Source organism: Vipera berus, assembly GCF_964194415.1.
Source record: "Vipera berus genome assembly, chromosome: 15".
Taxonomy (NCBI): domain Eukaryota; kingdom Metazoa; phylum Chordata; class Lepidosauria; order Squamata; family Viperidae; genus Vipera; species Vipera berus.
Window position 1 is genome coordinate 4,447,129 of NC_138218.1, and position 18,176 is coordinate 4,465,304.

Sequence of the window (18,176 nt, forward strand, 5' to 3'; positions counted from 1 at the left end):
ACCCCACAACCGTGGGGTCGTAAGTATGAAAAATGGTCACTTTTTACAGTGCTGCTGTAACTTGGAACGGTTGCTAAAAGCCCTGTTGTAAGCCGAGGACCGCTGGTGTTCTCTTCCAGCTGAACATGCGAGCTTTCTCCGGCACACACACACACACACACACACACAAACACACACACACACACACACACCGTTCTCTTGGGGTGCCTGGCTGAGATCCTCCCTGCCTCCGACGGGGCTTTCTCTTCCCCCCAGATCATAGGAAATGGGAGCGAGCAGCAGCTGCAGAAGGAACTGGAGGACATCCTAATGGACCCCCCCATGGAGGACCCCTCCCATGACCGGGAGGGGGGGGAAGAGAGCCCCACCCAGGACGGAGACGAGCTGGTTCTCCTCGAGGCCTCCGCCTCCTCCACCATCAACCCCGTGTCCGTGACGGGACCCTCCAAGCCGGAAATGAGGCTGCCTGTGAAGGCAGCCCAGGGAGGTGAGCTGAGCAAAGTGGGGTGTGTGTGGGGGGGACACCGCGGATGGAGAGCTGCCTTCCCACGCTTTCTCCACCCGCTAGGTTTTTTATTATTATTATTTTATTCTCATTTTTATTCACTTGCAACTTAAAATACAGAAGACGGGAAAAGCAAATTATAGAGGACAAAGTTAGGGAAAAGGGGGAAAAAGAGTGGGGTGGAGAGGAGGGGGGAGCCCCCGCCCCCAAAAAAAGAGGCCTTCGCTTCCGACTCCCTCTGTTGCGGTAAAATACGGCCTGGACATGAAACCTCAACTTTTTTTTCCCCTTTCCACAGTAGTACGAACTAGCCATTTCTCTGATCAACAAATCAATCTAATCAGGAGTCAACGCTGCTAACCTCGGGATGTTCTTGCTGGACAACATAGGGAGGAGACGTAGCCTTTGGAGCTAGAATTAGCGGACGCTGGGTGGGGGGGAGTAGGGAGAGTGTATCTCAAGGCTGTTTGTAGTAAGAGAAGAGAAGAATTTGGCGGGTGGTTAAAACAGGAGGGAAAGCTTACAGTTCAAACCCATTGGAGAATGTGATTTATGACGTTTCAATTAAGGGAGGGAATTGTGTTTGATAGGATGTGTTCGGGGGAGGAGAATTCAGACTTTGGCTCCTAATATGTACCTGCCCAAGCTATGCAATTATAATAAAAGATTCTCGAAGGTAAACAATGCCTTGAAGTCCTTCGAAGTACTGCGTTTGTCGGAACCAGGACACAGGAAAGCCCCAAACCGAAGGATCTTTTTTTTTCCCTCCCCACCTCAAGCAGAAAGTCCAGAAGTGGTTTCCAAGTAAGGAACAGACGTCCTGATGTTCTTTTCTTTGATCCAAACGGTCCCGCTGGATTTTTGGACAGTTCATAAAATGGGTTTCTTGCCCTCTCTGCCTCCGCTGACTCCTTCCTTCCTTTCCCCCCCCCCCACCCCCACCCCCGGCCTGGCAGATTCGGAGGACTCCAGCCCCTTCACCCCGGTGGCCGATGAGGACAGCGTGGTCTTCAGCAAGCTGACCTACTTGGGCTGCGCCTCCGTCAACGCCCCCCGGAGCGAGGTGGAGGCCCTGCGGATGATGGCCATCCTGCGCAGCCAGGGCCAGACCTCCGTGGACGTGACGCTCTCCGTGCCAAACGTGTCCGAGGGCACCGTCAGGTAGACGCCTGCCTTCTCCAGGACGCGGCTTCAGCGCCTCCCCCCCTCCTCCACCTCTGTCGGGCCCTCGCCCGGCTGTCTTCAATCCGGGGGCTTTGCTGCTCTGGAGTGGCGCTTGTCAAGTTGCTCCCTCTCTCTCTCTCTCTCTCTGTCTTTAGGACCAGGGTGGCAGCCGGTCCTGATTACATAAGCAGGGGCTGCACGTCGTGATTCTAGGAAGGGTTTCCCCTGTTGGGAGGGTCCAAATACTTTGGACAGCCAATCGCTTGTTTTCGCATATCCCTGGAGGAAGGATCTCCAAACTTGGCAACTGAAAGAGTTGTGGACTTCAACTCCCAGAATTCTCTTGTTTCGTCTCCTCCTCTCCCCTCCCCTCCTCTCCTCTCTCTTCCCTTCCCTAATCTCTTCTCTTTTCTTCTCTTCTCCTCTCCTCTCCTCTCCTCTCTTCTCTTCTCTTCTCTTCTCTTCTCTTCTCTTCTCTTCTCTTCTCTTCTCTTCTCTTCTCTTCTCTTCTCTTCTCTTCTCTTCTTTTCCCTTCCCTTCCCTTCTCCTCTCCTCTCTTCCTTCCTTCCTTCCTTCCTTCCTTCCTTCCTTCCTTCCTTCCTTCCTCTCCTTCCTTCTATTCTCTTCCCTCCCCTCCTCTCCTCTCTCTTCCCTTCCCTCTTCTCTTCTCTCCTCTCTCTTCCCTCCCCTCTTCTCTCTTCCCTTCCCTTCCCTTCCCTTCCCCTCTCCTTCCTTCCTTCCTTCCTTCCTTCCTTCCTTCCTTCCTTCCTTCCTTCCTTCCTTCCTTCCTTCCTTCTATTCTCTTCCCTCCCCTCCTCTCCTCACTTCTCTCTTCCTTTCTCTCTCCTCTCCTCTCCTCTCCTCTCCTCTCCTCTCAACTCTTCTCTTCCCTCCCCTCTTCTCTCTTCCCTTCCCTTCCCTTCCCTTCCCTTCCCCTCTCCTCTCTGCCTTCCTTCCTTCCTTCCTTCCTTCCTTCCTTCCTTTCTCTTCCCTCCCCTCCTCACTTCTCTCTTCCTTTCTCTCTCCTCTCCTCTCCTCTCCTCTCCTCTCCTCTCCTCTCCTCTCCTCTCAACTCTTCTCTTCCCTCCCCTCTTCTCTCTTCCCTTCCCTTCTCCTCTCCTCTCTGCCTTCCTTCCTTCCCTCCCTCCCTCCCTCCCTCCTTTTCTGGGTTCACAAGCCTTAAAGACTGCCAGGTTTGGAGACCCCGGCTCTAGGCTAACGGGGATGTGCCTCTGTGCTTTAAAACTTGCGTTGGATGAGATGAGCGCGTATAATTACGAAGCCGGAGGCTCCGGGGAAAGGAGGAAGGATTTGCAAAGCTGCCTCTGGGCACGCTCTTTACCTCTTGCGCGGGTTTTCCTCCCCTCCCGCCCCCAGGTTGCTGGAGCCTCCAACCAACACCGAAATCGCCAACTATCCCATCTACAAGATCCTGTTCTGCGTGCGAGGGCACGACGGGACTCCGGAAAGCGACTGCTTTGCTTTCACGGAAAGCCATTACAACTCTGAGCTCTTCAGAATTCACGTCTTCCGCTGCGAGATCCAGGAAGCGGTAAGTTCGACGGGTGGATCTGTGGAGGGGGGGGGAACTGGGGTCCCTAGGAGGGAAGCAGGTGAGGAGATCTTTCCTCAGTTGCGGTGTGAGGTTGGACGTCCACCTTCTCCGTCCTTTATTCTCCTTTCTCTACTCTTCCTCCTTCCCCCTTCTTTCCTCTCTTCTCTTTTCTCTGTTTTCTTCCTTCCTTCTCTCCCTTCCTCTCCTCCTCCTTCCCCTCCCCTCTCCTTTTATCTTTCTCTCTCCTTCCTTCCCTCTTTTTTTCCATCCATCCTTTCCTCCCTTCCTCGCCTCCTCTTTCCCCTCCCCTCTCCTTTATCTTTTTTTCTCTCTCCTTCCTTCCTTCCCTCCTTTTTTCCATCCATCCTTTCCTCCCTCTACTTCTCCTCCCCCTCCTCCCTCCCTTCACTCCTTCCTTCCATTCTTTCCTCCCTTCCTTGCTTCCTCTTTCACCTCCCCTTATCTTTTTTCTCTCTCCTTCCTTCCTTCCTTCCTTCCTTCCCTCCCTCCCTCCCTCCTTTTTTCCATCCATCCTTTCCTCCCTCTACTTCTCCTCCCCCTCCTCCCTCCCTTCACTCGTTCCTTCCATCCTTTCCTCCCTTCCTTGCCTCCTCTTTCCCCTCCCCTCTCCTTTATCTTTTTTTCTCTCTCCTTCCTTCCTTCCCTCCTTTTTTCCATCCATCCTTTCCTCCCTTCCTCTACTTCTCCTCCCCCTCCTCCCTCCCTTCACTCCTTCCTTCCATCCTTTCCTCCCTTCCTTGCTTCCTCTTTCACCTCCCCTTATCTTTTTTCTCTCTCTCTCCTTCCTTCCTTCCTTCCTTCCTTCCTTCCTTCCTTCCTTCCTTCCTTCCTTCCCTCCCTCCCTCCCTCCCTCCCTCCCTTCCTCCTTTTTTCCATCCATCCTTTCCTCCCTTCCTCTACTCCTCTTCCTCCTCCCCCTCCTCCTTCTCCCTCCCTCCCTCCCTTCCTTCCCCCCCTCCTCCTCCTCTTCTTCCTCCTCATCTCCAGGTCAGCCGGATCCTGTACAGTTTTGCCACCGCTTTCCGCCGTTCTGCCAAGCAAGTCCCTCTTGCAGCCCCGGCGACTCCAGAGATGCCGGACAGCGACATTTTCACCTTTTCGGTCTCGCTGGAAATCAAGGAGGACGATGGGAAAGGCTGCTTCAGGTATCAGCTTGCCCTTGAGCCTTTGGCGAGGCTTCCGATTTGACAGGCCCTGAGCGGCCTTACCCTCCGGAATCCATATGTAAAGAGATTTTTTTCCCCCGGTGGCCTTCAATTAATTGTCCTAGCTCAGGGGTAGGCAACCTTGGCTCTTTTGTGACTCGCGGACTTCAACTCCCAGAATTCCTCAGCCAGCGTGGGGGAACCATGGCCCCTTCATGACTCATGGACTTCAACTCCCAGAATTCCTCAGCCAGCGTGGGGGAACCATGGCCCCTTCATGACTCATGGACTTCCACTCCCAGAATTCCTGAGCCAGCATGGGGGAACTATGGCCCCTTCATGACTCGTGGACTTCAACTCCCAGAATTCCTCAGCCAGCGTGGGGGAACCATGGCCCCTTCATGACTCGTGGACTTCCACTCCCAGAATTCCTCAGCCAGCGTGGGGGAACCATGGCCCCTTCATGACTCATGGACTTCCACTCCCAGAATTCCTCAGCCAGCGTGGGGGAACCATGGCCCCTTCATGACTCGTGGACTTCAACTCCCAGAATTCCTCAGCCAGCGTGGGGGAACCATGGCCCCTTCATGACTCGTGGACTTCAACTCCCAGAATTCCTCAGCCAGCCATGCTGAGGGAAAAGGGAGAGGTTTCCAAGCTGAGCCATGCTGGCTCAGGAATTCTGGGAGTTGAAGTCCGTGAGTCATGAAGTGGCCATAGTTCCCTCATGCTGGCTCAGGAATTCTGGAAATTGAAGTCCACCAGTCCTAAAAGAGCCAAGGTTGCCTACCCCTGTCCTGGATCTTCCCACAGGGTGGGGTGGGGTGGGGGAATCTTGGCATGTTTTCTCTCACCTTTCCCTCATCCAGGAAGCCAGCATTGCAGTCCAGTGGGCTGTGGGGAAGGTGGCTTGATCAATTAGCCTGCCTCAGTTTTCCTGTTCCCTGAGCTGAGGTGCCACCTGCTGCTCAGCCTCATCCTGACAGCCCTGTGGAAGCTAAACAGATGATGACTCAATAGCTCATTGAATTAAGGGGGGGTCTCCCTTTTAAAAAAGTTGGATAACAAGGGGCAGCGCACCTGGAAGTCGTCTGGGGCGCCTCAACATTGGGAGGTTTTGAACTCAAACCTTCTTGGTTTTCCTTCTCCCTCCCCCCAGCGCCGTTCCGAAAGACAAAGACAGGCAGTGCTTCAAGTTACGGCAAGGGATCGACAAGAAGATTGTCATCTATGTACAACAGACCACTAACAAAGAATTGGCCATTGAGAGGTAAGGCGGCACTTGTCGGGCCTCAGCGCTGGCGCCTAGGCAGGTGAGAGAATGACCAGGCATGTCCAAATCTTGGCGACTTTAAAGACTTGTGGACTTCAACTCCCATGCTGGCTGGGGAATTCTGGGAGTTGAGGTCCCCAAGTCTTAAAGTTGCCAGAGTTGGACACCCCTGCTCGAGATATTTCATTATCTGCTAATCTCCAAGGATTGCTTTTTCACGAGGCAACTGGACTTTGAAGAAGATGTTTCACTTCTCATCCCAGAAGCTTCTTCAGCTCTTACGGGATGGTGGGGAAATGGAAGGATTTATCCTCCTTGCAGACAGCTGGTTATTTGCATCCTTTCAGAGAGTCCTTGAGGCCACCTGGAGGTTTTATCACTGTCCTCAGGGTCACCTGAGTGGTGCAAACGGGCGTGGAGCCTTCTTGAAACTGCGGAAAGGACCGTGTTGTAGACTGGAGGTAGATGATGTAGTATGCCCCCGCCCTCTGTTGAGAGAGGGCTGTTCAATTTTGATCTAGATGGCCTCTTTCAAACCAGCGGTCCTCTCTGTCCAAAATGTGGACTTTGCTGTCTTCGAAAGAGCGGCCTTTGTCTTTCGAATGCAGATAGACGGATGAATCTTGTCCTGATGGGTTGGTTCTCCTGTGTTGTGCCATGGGCTTACGAAGTGACACAACCAAACAAGAAAGTCCATTTGCCTCGTAAAAAAGCATCTTCGGGACAACCATGACCTGGATGACTTGAGAATCTCCGTAGACATTCATTACCTGCTGCGTTCTCCCTCAAACTCACCAGGGACTTTACCCGTTTGGGGAAGCCTTCCTGGGAACTACGATGTCCATTTCCCAAATCGAGTCCCTCTTTTCAGGCTAAAGGGAGGAGGGGGGGGTCTTCAGAGTAGCGTCTCAACGTGTGGGTGGGTGGGCTCCCTTTGTTCCTACTGGATTTGATCAGGCCCTGGGAGGGACCCTATTGGGGCTGGTCTATCTCGCCAACCTCCTTTCTCCGTCACGTTTGCAGATGTTTTGGCCTCCTTCTCAGTCCCGGAAAAGACGTGCAGAGCGGAGACATGCATTTGCTAGATTTGGTAAGTTGCCCTCCTTTTCCCCACCTCATCTGAACGTGCCCCGCCCCACCACCTGCTATGGGGCGTGCTGTGTTCCTTCAGGGTCTCTCTGTGTTTCTAGGAGTCCATGGGGAAAAGCTCGGATGGGAAATCGTACATCATCACCGGGAGTTGGAACACCAAGTCTCCGCACTTCCAGATTGTGAACGAGGAGACGCCCAAAGGTTCGTGAGAGTCCGGGCGGCAGGGGCACCCCAATCCGCAGGGCAGTGATGAAATATTGTCCAACAATCCCCTTCTCCCCAGAATAGAGGCTGGATCCTGCAGGTCACCTTAGTGGAAGATGCAGGCCAGGGGATCCACACATGGACTGGGACACCTTGCCACAGCAAACTTGCCAGGGGCTAACTTGCCACAGTACAATTCAGCAATTCAATTTCATTATCTAAGATAATTAAAAAATATATTTTAATTTTTGTCATTCACATTTCATTTTCTCCCTTCTTTGGCATCCTTTCTTTGATGATTCTGGGCCACCATTCCTTTGATATTAGTGTAACTCTTGTCCCATGGCGAGTTGGCCATGGTGAGTTGGCCGTGGAGAGTTGGCCATGGAGAATGGGCCGTGGAGAGTTGTCTATGTTGAGTTGGCCATGGCGTGTTGCCTACGTTGAGTTGGCCATGGCGAGTTGGCTATGTTGTGTTGGCTATGTTGAGTTGTCCATGGCGACTTGGCCATAGAGAGTTGGCTATGTTGAGTTGGCCATGGAGGGTTGTCCATGGAGAGTTGGCTATGTTGAGTTGTCCATGGAGACTTGGCCATGGAGAGTTGTCCATGGAGAGTTGGCTACGTTGAGTTGTCCATGGAGAGTTGGCTGTGGTGAGTTGGTCATGGAGGGTTGGCCATGGAGAGTTGGCCATGGAGAATGGGCCGTGGAGAGTTGTCTATGTTGAGTTGGCCATGGCGTATTGTCTGTTGAGTTGGCCATAGCATGTGGGCTATGTTGAGTTGGCCATGGAGAGCTGGCCATGGAGAGTTGGCTATGTTGAGTTGGCCATGGAGAGTTGGCTAAGTTGAGTTGTCCATGGAGACTTGGCCATGGAGAGTTGTCCATGGAGAGTTGGCTACGTTGAGTTGTCCATGGAGAGTTGGCTATGGAGAGTTGGCTGTGGTGAGTTGGCCATGGAGGGTTGGCCATGGAAAGTTGGCCATGGAGAATGGGCCATGGAGAGTTGTCTATGTTGAGTTGGCCATGGCATATTTTCTATGTTGAGTTAGCCATAGCGTGTTGTCTACATTGAGTTGGCCATGGAGACTTGGCCGTGGAAAGTTGGCTATGTTGAGTTCTCCATGGAGAGTTGGCTTTGTTGAGTTGGCCATGGAGAGTTGGCTACGTTGAGTTGTCCATGAAGAGTTGGCTATGGAGAGTTGTCCATGGAGAGTTGGCTATGTTGAGTTGGTCATGGAGAGTTGGCCATGGAGAGTTGGCCATGCAGAGTTGTCCATGGAGAGTTGGCCGCAGCAGGTTGGCTGTGGTGATTTGGCTGTTGTGAGTTGTCATAGATTCCCCCCACCCCAGCCCTGTGGAATATTCTGGATTAGATTCAGGCCAAGTCCTTTTGGGTTGCCGCCAGTGCTTCACAGGGAAGAAGCAGCTCCGGTTTGGCTACAGTCTTGGTCTTCTTTTCCGCTCCCGACATCATTATGCTACTGTCGTCTTGGAAGGCTCCAAGTGGGCTGCACTCATAACTTCATGTGAGTTGACTTAATGTCAACCGTCCGGCTGGCAAATTCAGTATTGAATAAACTCTACGGCAGGGGTCTTCAAACTTGGCTGTTTTATGACTTGTGGACTTCAACTCCCAGAATTCCTCAGCTAGCGTGCTTGGTTGAGGAATTCTGGGAGTTGAAGTCCTCAAGTCATAAAAGGGCCAAGTTTGAAGACCCCTGCTCTACGGTCTTGAGGTGGCATCAGAGATAATCTTTATTGAACTCACATCTCGGCAACTAAAGAAGCAAAATCAACTCTAGTTTTTTCATGTGAAAATCTGGTTAGTTAACAATAGCTATTCATAACCCCAACCCACCAGGTATTCACGTTGCCCAATGACATTCCTTCGGTTTGTTAAGGGAACGGTCCACTTCTCCGTCAGACATCTACTTTTGATGACCTTGGGTCTCTGGGTCCGTGGACGGCTTCTTGAAACTCCCAGTTTCTTTCCCAGGGTTTCCCTTCCCGTTTCCATGGCAAGTTGAGTAGCGACTGAGGCTAGTGAGCCTCTTAGCAATTCAACCTTGAGATCAGGAGTTTTCCTGGCCAGCTTGAAGATGCTGCTGTGGACAGTCTGCCCTGCTCCTCACTGTCCACCTGCAGCTCATTCTCTAACCATGAGGTTCTGCCCTCCTCCTCCTCCTCCTCCACTTCCTCCTCCCCCCACTTCCACCACTACCACCACTTCCTCCTCCTCCTCCACTTCCTCCTCCCCCACCTCCTCCACTTCCTCCCCCTCCCCCCACCTCCTCCTCCCCTTCTCCTTCACTTCCTCCCCCACCTACTTCACCACCTCCTCCACTTCCTCCTCCACTTCCTCCTCCCCCACCTCCTCCTTGACTTTCTCCCCCACCTCCTCCTCTTCCACCACCTCCACTTCCTCCCCCTCCCCCCACCTCCTCCTCCCCCTCCTCCTTCACTTCCTCCCCCACCTACTTCACCACCTCCTCCACTTCCTCCTCCTCCTCCACTTCCTCCTCCCCACCTCCTCCTTGCCTTCCTCCCCCTCCTCCTCCTCCCCCCCACCTCCTCCACTTCTTCCTCCTCCTCCACTTCCTCCGCCTCCCCCCCTCCCCCTCCCCCTCCTCCTTCTCTTCCTCCCCCACCTACTTCTCCTCCTCCACTTCCTCCTCCTCCACTTCCTCCTCCACCACCACCTCTTCCTCCTCCTCCCCACCACCACCTCCTCTTCCACTTCGACCTTCTCCTCCTCCTCCTGCTCCTGCTCCTCCTCCTCCTCTGCAGACAAGGTGCTCTTCCTGACCACAGCGGTGGACCTGGTGATTACGGAGGTGCAGGAGCCCGTCCGCTTCCTCCTGGAGTCCAAAATCCGCGTCTGTCCCCCAAACGAGAGACTTTACTGGCCTTTCAGCAAGAGAAGCTCGACGGAGAACTTCTTCCTAAAACTGAAGCAGGTGAGACCTCTCAGCTCCCGCCCGAAATCCCAGCCTGTTGGAGGGGAGGGGAGATCCGTTCCACACCGATTTAAAAATAATAATAATAATAATAAAATTAAAGCGGATGGCTCCTGCCACAAAGGGAGTTTATAGGCCCTGGGGCGTTCCTCTTCCGCTTTGGACCCAATCCCCGCCGGCTGTTGTGTTGCTCAGATCAAGCAGAAGGAGCGAAAGGCCAGCACGGACACCCTCTACGAGGTGGTCTGCCTGGAGAGCGAGTCGCAGAAGGAGAGGAGGAAAACCACGGCCAGCCCCGCCCTCCGCCTCCCCCAGTCCGGCTCCCAGGGCTCCATGATCCCCTCCCCTCCCGAGGACGACGAAGAGGAAGGTGAGGAAGGCCGGAAGGGCAGCTTTTCCAGGGGGCTCCCCTGCAGGGGGGGGTCAGGGGCGGGCTGTGGGCTAGCCGCAGCTTCAACAAGAGGTTTGGGGCCTGCCTTCTCCTCCGTCTCTCTTGCTCCCTCCGTAAGAGGGCTCAGTCAAGGCCCCCTCGGCCTTCCTAACCGCTCTGCCCCACGAGAGGCAAAAAGAAGGGCCGGGGGGAGACACGAGAGCAGCCTTCCAGTATTTGAGGGGCTGCCACAGAGAGGAGGAGGGGGGTCAGCCTATTCTCCAAAGCACCCGAAGGCCAGACGAGGAACAAGGGACGGAAACAGATCAAGGGGAGATTCAACCTAGGAATAAGGAGAAATTTCCTGACAGGGAGAACAATCAACCGGTGGAACAGGAGTTGCTTTCAGATGTTGTGGGAGCTTCATCACTGGAGGCTTTCAAGAAGAGACTGGAATGCCATCTGGCAGAAATGGGGTGGGGTCTCTTGCTTGGGCAGGGGGTTGGAATAGATGACCTGCAAGATCCCTTCCAACTCTGTTATTCTATTCTATTCTATTCTATTCTATTCTATTCTATTCTATTCTATTCTATTCTATTCTATTCTATTCTATTCTATTCTATTCTATTCTATTCTATTCCATTCTACATTCCATTCTACATTCCATATTCTATTCTATTGTATTGTATTCCATATTCTATTCTATTCTATTCTATTCTATTCTATTCTATTCTATTCTATTCTATTCTATTCTATTCCATATTCTATTCTATTCTATTCTATTCCATATTCTATTCTATTCTATTCTATTCCATTCCATTCCATTCCATTCCATTCCATTCCATTCTACAATCTATATTCTATTCTATTCTATTCTATTCTATTCTATTCCATATTCTATTCTATTCTATTCTATTCTATTCTATTCTATTCTATTCTATTCTATTCTATTCCATTCCATTCCATTCCATTCCATTCCATTCTACACTCCATATTCTATTCTATTGTATTGTATTCCATATTCTATTCTATTCTATTCTATTCTATTCTATTCTATTCTATTCTCCATATTTTCTATTCTGTTCTGTTCTGTTCTATTCTATTCTATTCTATTCTATTCCATTCCATTCCATTCCATTCCATTCCATTCCATTCCATTCCATTCTACACTCCATATTCTATTCTATTGTATTGTATTCCATATTCTATTCTATTCTATTCTATTCTATTCTATTCTATTCTATTCTATTCTATTCTATTCTATTCTCCATATTTTCTATTCTGTTCTGTTCTATTCTATTCTATTCTATTCTATTCTATTCTATTCTATTCTATTCTATTCTATTCTATTCTATTCTATTCTATTCCATTCCATTCCATTCCATTCCATTCCATTCCATTCCATTCCATTCTACACTCCATATTCTATTCTATTGTATTGTATTCCATATTCTATTCTATTCTATTCTATTCTATTCTATTCTATTCTATTCTATTCTATTCTATTCTATTCTATTCTATTCTATTCTATTCTCCATATTTTCTATTCTGTTCTGTTCTATTCTCTTCTATTCTATTCTATTCCATTCCATTCCATTCCATTCCATTCCATTCCATTCCATTCCATTCCATTCCATATTCCTTTCCACATTCCATTCCATATTTTCTATTCTATTCTATGCTATGCCATGCTATGCCATCGTGCTCTCTGAGCTTGGTGGTTTGCTTGCAAAGGTTTCATTACCCAAACTAGGTAACATCACCAGTGCTGGTTAAGCTTGCAGAAGCACTGATGACGTTACCTAGCTTGGGTCATGAAACGTCTGCAAGGAAACCACCAAGCTCAGAGAGCACCAAGGGCCCCTCATTTCAACCCCGAGTTACAAATATTCTCCTGGAGCAGGAGTTGCCTTCAGATGTTGTGGGAGCGTCCATCACTGGAAGCTTTCAAGACAAGACTGGACTGCCATCTATCAGAAATGGTTCAGGGTCTCCTGCTTGGGCGGGGGTGGGGTGGGGGTTGGATTAGATGACCTACAAGGTCCCTTCCAACTCTGTTATAAATCACCCTGTTTGCTTACTCTTATGAAAGCCGCCCAGCTGCAGCAAAGGCCACGCCTTATGTCTGAACGGGGCACCTGCTTTGGATTTGTGCAGGAAAGGGGGCTGCTGGGGCTGGGGTACTTTGTTGGCTTTGCTCTCCCCCCTCCCTCAGCCCCCGCCTCCTCCTCCTCTTTTGCAGATAACGATGAGCCTCTGCTCAGTGGCTCAGGGGACGTCTCTAAAGAGTGTGCGGAGAAGATCCTGGAGACGTGGGGAGACCTACTTTCCAAGTGGTAAGCGCTCTGCTTCCTGCATCCTTGCTCCAGAAATTCTCCTGGTTGGGGAATCCAGTCAGGAGAAGGGAGGCATGATTGAGTCTAATTGCTTCTGACTTGCAGACAAGTGGTGCCATCGCAGCCCTCCTTCTGTTCAGCACTTTCTTACATGAATAGAATAGAAAAGAAAAGAAAAGAATTGAACGGAACGGAACAGAATAGAACAGAGAACAGAACAGAACAGAACAGAACAGAATAGAATAGAAAATAATAATAGAATAGAACAGAATAGAATAGAGAACAGAATAGAACACAGAATATAGAATAGAATAAACAGAAAATATGGAATAGAATAGAATAGAATAGAATAGTATAGAATAGAATAGAAATAACTTTGTCCCTTTAAATGTACAGTAATCAACATACATTAAAATGAGATTTCTTTGCATACAGCTCTTGAAGGGTAACCACCTCCAATATACACTGCATAAACAAGATGAGAGAGAGAGAGAGAGAGAGAGAGAGAGAGAGAGCATATACCCACATACACACACACACACACATGTGGCCCAGAGAAGGAACACCGTCTAGTTCGGATGCATACATATACATGGTGAGAAAAACGAATCTTGCCACTTTACCAGACGGATGGCACAGGGAACAAAGCTGTTGCAGAATCTAGTAGTCCTGCTATAAATCCTTCGAAACCTCCTCCCAGAGGGGAGCCACAGAAACAGACAATGAAGTGGGGTGTGTGTGGGGTCTCTTAACAAGCCTCCGAGCTCTAAGCACATATAAGTGCTTATAAGCAGCGTCCTGAATAATGGGAAGCGGGCTTCCTATAATCTCCGCTGTCCTCACCACCCTCTGCCTGGAGCTTCTATCTGAGGTTCTGCTAGCACCAAAACCAGACAGTGACGCGGTTTGTTAAGACGCTCTCAATGGGGCCTCAGCAAAAAGTGGCCAGGACAGGAGGAGAAAGAGGTGCTCTCTTGCATAGCCCACCCTCCTCCCTCCAGGAAGCCACTGATCTGCCTCCTCTTTTTGATCTCTAAAAGAGCTGTGCTGATTGGCTGAGGCAAAGAGGAACTTGCCCCCCTCCCTCCTGCCCCGGGGTGTGCTGCCCTTGTGCCAAGGCCTGGGGTATAAAACATACAAAGAATGGCTGCAGGACTTGGGTTTGGCTAGTCTAAAGAAAGAAGAAACAGGGGTGACAGGATAGCAGCCTTCCAGTATTTGAAGGGCTGCCACATAGAAGTTGGGGGCTCAACTTATTCTCCAAAGCAGCAGAAGGCGAGACAAGAAACAACGGTTGGAAAACTGATCGAAGAGAGAAGCAGCTTGGAATTAAGGAGACACTTCCTAACAGTGAGAATTAATTAACCAGTGGAACAGTTTGCCTCCCGAAATCGTGGGCGCTCCATCACTGTTTCAGTAAGGCATTTGATAAAGTAGATCACAACCTACTACTTGATAAGATAGAAAAATGTGGGTTAGACAGCATCACCACCAGATGGATTCGTAGCTGGCTGACAGGCCGTACTCAGCGTGTGGTCCTCAATGGAACTGCATCTACATGGAAGGAAGTGTGTAGTGGGGTGCCCCAGGGCTCTGTTCTGGGCCCAGTGCTCTTCAACATCTTCATCAACGATTTGGATGAGGGGATAGATGGGGAACTCATCAAATTTGCAGATGACACCAAGCTGGCAGGAATAGCCAATACTCCAGAAGATAGGCTTAAGATACAGGAGGATCTGGACAGGCCACACCTGGAATACTGCATCCAGTTTTGGTCACCACGATGTAAAAAAGATGTCAAGACTCTAGAAAGAGTACAGAGAAGAGCAACAAAGATGATTGGGGGACTGGAGGCTAAAACATATCGGGAACGGTTGCTGGAATTGGGTATGTGTAGTTTAATGAAGAGAAGGGTGAGGGGTGACAGGATAGCAGTGTTCCAGTATCTCAGGGGCTGCCCCAAAGAAGAGGGAGTCAAGCTATTCTCCAAAGCACCTGAAAGCAGGACAAGAAGCAACGGATGGAAACTGGTCAAGGAGAGAAGCAACCTAGAACTAAGGAGAAACTTCCTGACAGTGAGAACAATTAACCAGTGGAAATCCTTGCCTCCAGAAGCGGTGAATGCTCCAATACCAGAGGTTTTTAAGAAGAGACTGGACAGCCATTTGTCTGAAATGGTATAGGGTTTCCTGCCTTAGCAGGGGGTTGGACTAGATGACCTCCAAGGTCCCTTCCAACTTATTATTATTACTGGAGGTTTTTAAGAAGAGACTGGACAGCCCCCTGTCTGAAACGGCATAGGGTCTCCTGCACAAGCAGTGGGGTTGGACTAGAAGACCTCCAAGGTCCCTTGCAGCTCTATCCTGTTCAAGCCCCAGCTGAGCTCTGCTCCCTCTTTTTCCAGGCACTTGAACCTGAGCGTGCGGCCCAAAGCCTTGTCTGCCTTGGTGAGGAGCGGCGTCCCCGAGGCTCTCCGCGGAGAGGTGTGGCAGCTCCTGGCAGGTTGTCACAACAATGATTTTCTGGTGGAGAAGTATCGGATTCTCATCACAAAGGTGGGTGTGTCTGCGAACAGAGGGGCTGGCGGGGGGAAGATGCTTTCCCAGTGGCCTTGGGTTGGTGGGCCTCCGGAAGCCCCTTGGAGAGCAAGGAGACCTGTCCCGGGACAACCGAAGAGCAAGCGGAATACAATGTCGGAGGCGTTTTAAGGCGGAATTTCAGTTCATCTGCTAAGCGCCGGCGCTGTCTTTTGTGTTGAAGTGACCCAGTTTCTCGTCTTCCTGCCCGTCTCTTTCTGGTCTCCGGCTTGGAAAACTGCTCAAATGTCTCAAGTTTGCCAGAGACCTGATAAAATCCCGTTCCTGGTTGCACTCCGTGGTCTTGACGGGAACGTGCCACCGAATCTGAGGTTTTGGGAGGCACGCGCTTTGGATTTTTTGGGGGGAGGAGAGCGAGCCTGTGTCAAAGGTTGCCAAAAGAATAGGGACAGAAAAGTGAAGGGGTCAGATTTGCCTCTGTCTGGAGTGTTTGACATTTGGAAGAAGCACACGTCTTAGGTCGTGTGTGTGTGTGTGTGTAACAATGGCATGCCTGCTTTTTCTTCCGCAATCTGATGTTTCAAATTTACGGCCCGTAGCAAGCTCAAGGGAGACACCAGCCTCTCCACACCTATAAGCAACGTTTACTTCCTAGTTACTCAGCAAGGAATCTTGAGTTCAGTTTTGGCGGGAAAGTACCAGCCTCTGGGCTGTGTTGAAAGTCACTCTTTTGGCCTGTCTTTTTCTTTCCTTCTTCCTTCTCCTCGCCTGCGTTTATCCAGCCGTGCGTGTGTTTTTATTTATTTTTTTATAAAAAAGAAACGTGTTTAAAAAGATGGTGTCGAGGCGACTCTGCATAAAAAGACGCGGCTTTTAAGATCCGCGGCCGGTGGGAGAATGCAAAAAAAAACCACAACTCGCTTCCTAACCCAAAGCCACAGCCCCGAAGCGTTGCTGAGGCTGAGCCTCAAATGCACGAGGGGGTGGCCCACGGGGTGGCCCACCCCAGAGGCCTTTTCCAGAATCCCAGGAGAAGACCTCTGCGAAATCAGTAAAGGCAAACAAGGTTCTCACACACACACACACACACACACACACACCCCTTTTGTGATTTGCAACGGGGAGAAGGGCGGGCTTCCATCTTGGCTCCAGTAGCAAGGTTTGGTGCTTTCTGTGGGGAGACGATGACATGGACCTTCGCCAAGGCCTGAGCTGCTGGGGTTCCCCCCCCCGCTTGGCTGGGTACCACATAACTTGCAAGGAAGAATCACTCCGTGTCCTCGTGCAGCCCGCAGATTTAAGACAAGGTGGGTCAGTTCCAAAGCGTCTTTCATTTTGAATCACGCCACCACGGGAGGGGGGAGGAGGGGGGATGCTGCAACGGTCGTAGGTGTGCAAACCGGTCCTAAGTGTCGCTTTTTCCCCCCAGTGCTGTTGTAGCTTTGAGCAGTCACTAAGTGAACCCATCGTAAGTCGAGGACTCCTGTAATGTCCGCTGGGAGGGGGCTTCTTGTTTGGAAAGCTGTCCTTCCCCGTTTCCCCCTTGACAGAGGGGCTGTTGTCCTAACAGCTGTCCTTGGCGCCAAGCCTGCTCCAGCCTTTCCTCCGCACTTGCTCCCTGGACAAAAGAGGTGGTGCAGCTCACAGGAATCCTGAAAGCGGCTTTGCACCAGCTCTGAAATCGTTCTCGAGCTGGCGCTGCTCTTCCTCCTGACTCTTGGATTTTGTCATGTAGCCAGTTCACAAGTCCAGCGAGAAAACCCACACCCAGGACCTCCTTCACACTAGGCTACATCAACAGAGGGATGGAATCAAGATCAGGTGAAGGGTTAATACCGCTTTACAAGGCCTCGGGTAAGGCCACGCTTGGATTACGGCATCCAGTTCTGGTCACCACGATGTAAAAAAAGAGCAATGAAGATGATCAGGGGACCGGAGGCTAAAACATACAAGGAACGGTTGCTGGCATTGGGTATGTCTAGTTTAATGGAGAGAAGGATGAGGGGGTGACATGATAGCAGCCTTCTAGTATCTCAGAGGCTGCCCCAAAGAAGAGGGAGCCAAGCTATTCTCCAAAGCACCTTCTGAAGGCAGGACAAGAAGCGACGGATGGAAACTCATCAAGGAGAGAAGCAACCTGGAAATAAGGAGGAACTTCCTGACAGTCAGAACAATTAACCAGTGGAACAACCTGCCTCCAGAAGCGGTGAATGCTCCAACACTGGAAGTTTTTAAGGAGAGGCTGGACAGCCATTTGTCTGAAATGGTATAGGGTTTCCTGCCTGAGCAGGGGGTTGGACTGGATGACCTCCAAGGTCCCTTCCAACTTCTTCTTCTTCTTCTTCTTCTTCTTCTTCTTCTTCTTCTTCTTCTTCTTCTTCTTCTTCTTCTTCTTCTTCTTCTTCTTCTTCTTCTTCTACTACTACTACTACTACTACTACTACTACTACTACTACTACTACTACTACTACTACTGCAACCGTGCGTCCTCCCCCAGAGGGAGACTGCTAGGTTTTCATCCAGCTCAAAGAAGTCTTTGTTGATCAGTTGTGCAGTATTCCAGTATTTGAGGGGCTGCCACAAAGAAGAGGGGGGTCAAGCTATTCTCCAAAGCACTAGAAGGCAAGACAAGAAACAACAGATGGAAACCGATCAAGGAGAGAAGCAACCTGGAATTAAGGAGAAACCTCCTAACAGCGAGATCAATTAACCTCCAGAAATCGTGGGTGCTCCATCACTGGAGGTTTTTAAGAAGAGACTTGTCTGAAATGGTATAGGATCTCCTGCTTGAGATCCTAGAAGACCTCCAAGGTCCCTTCCAGCTCCTATTCTATGATGCAACGAGAGCACAACTTTTGAAAAAGGCTCAGCCCTTTGACCTTGATTGCAGACTTCCAAAAGGTGTCTCCTGACGTCCATTGTGGACATAGGATGCCGGTCTGTTATGATTCAGATACCCGTGAAAACAATTCGGCAAGCTTGCTTCTTTGGTTTTCGAAGGACGGACTCAACCC

At 50.4% G+C, this 18,176-nt stretch overlaps 1 protein-coding gene across 3 annotated transcripts in view; it reads left to right on the forward strand.

The window, feature by feature from the left end:
* The window catches only part of RABGAP1 (RAB GTPase activating protein 1), a 68,587-nt gene that overhangs the window by 9,507 nt on the left and 40,904 nt on the right, over positions 1-18,176 (forward strand). For all 3 annotated transcript variants that reach the window (XM_081339589.1, XM_081339590.1, XM_081339591.1), the window contains exons 3-13: positions 256-487; positions 1,462-1,666; positions 3,047-3,221; positions 4,233-4,390; positions 5,550-5,660; positions 6,687-6,753; positions 6,854-6,956; positions 9,750-9,919; positions 10,115-10,289; positions 12,532-12,625; positions 15,030-15,180. In XM_081339589.1, coding sequence (XP_081195715.1) covers positions 256-487; positions 1,462-1,666; positions 3,047-3,221; positions 4,233-4,390; positions 5,550-5,660; positions 6,687-6,753; positions 6,854-6,956; positions 9,750-9,919; positions 10,115-10,289; positions 12,532-12,625; positions 15,030-15,180 — 1,641 coding nt within the window. The remainder of the gene's footprint in view (positions 1-255; positions 488-1,461; positions 1,667-3,046; positions 3,222-4,232; positions 4,391-5,549; positions 5,661-6,686; positions 6,754-6,853; positions 6,957-9,749; positions 9,920-10,114; positions 10,290-12,531; positions 12,626-15,029; positions 15,181-18,176) is intronic.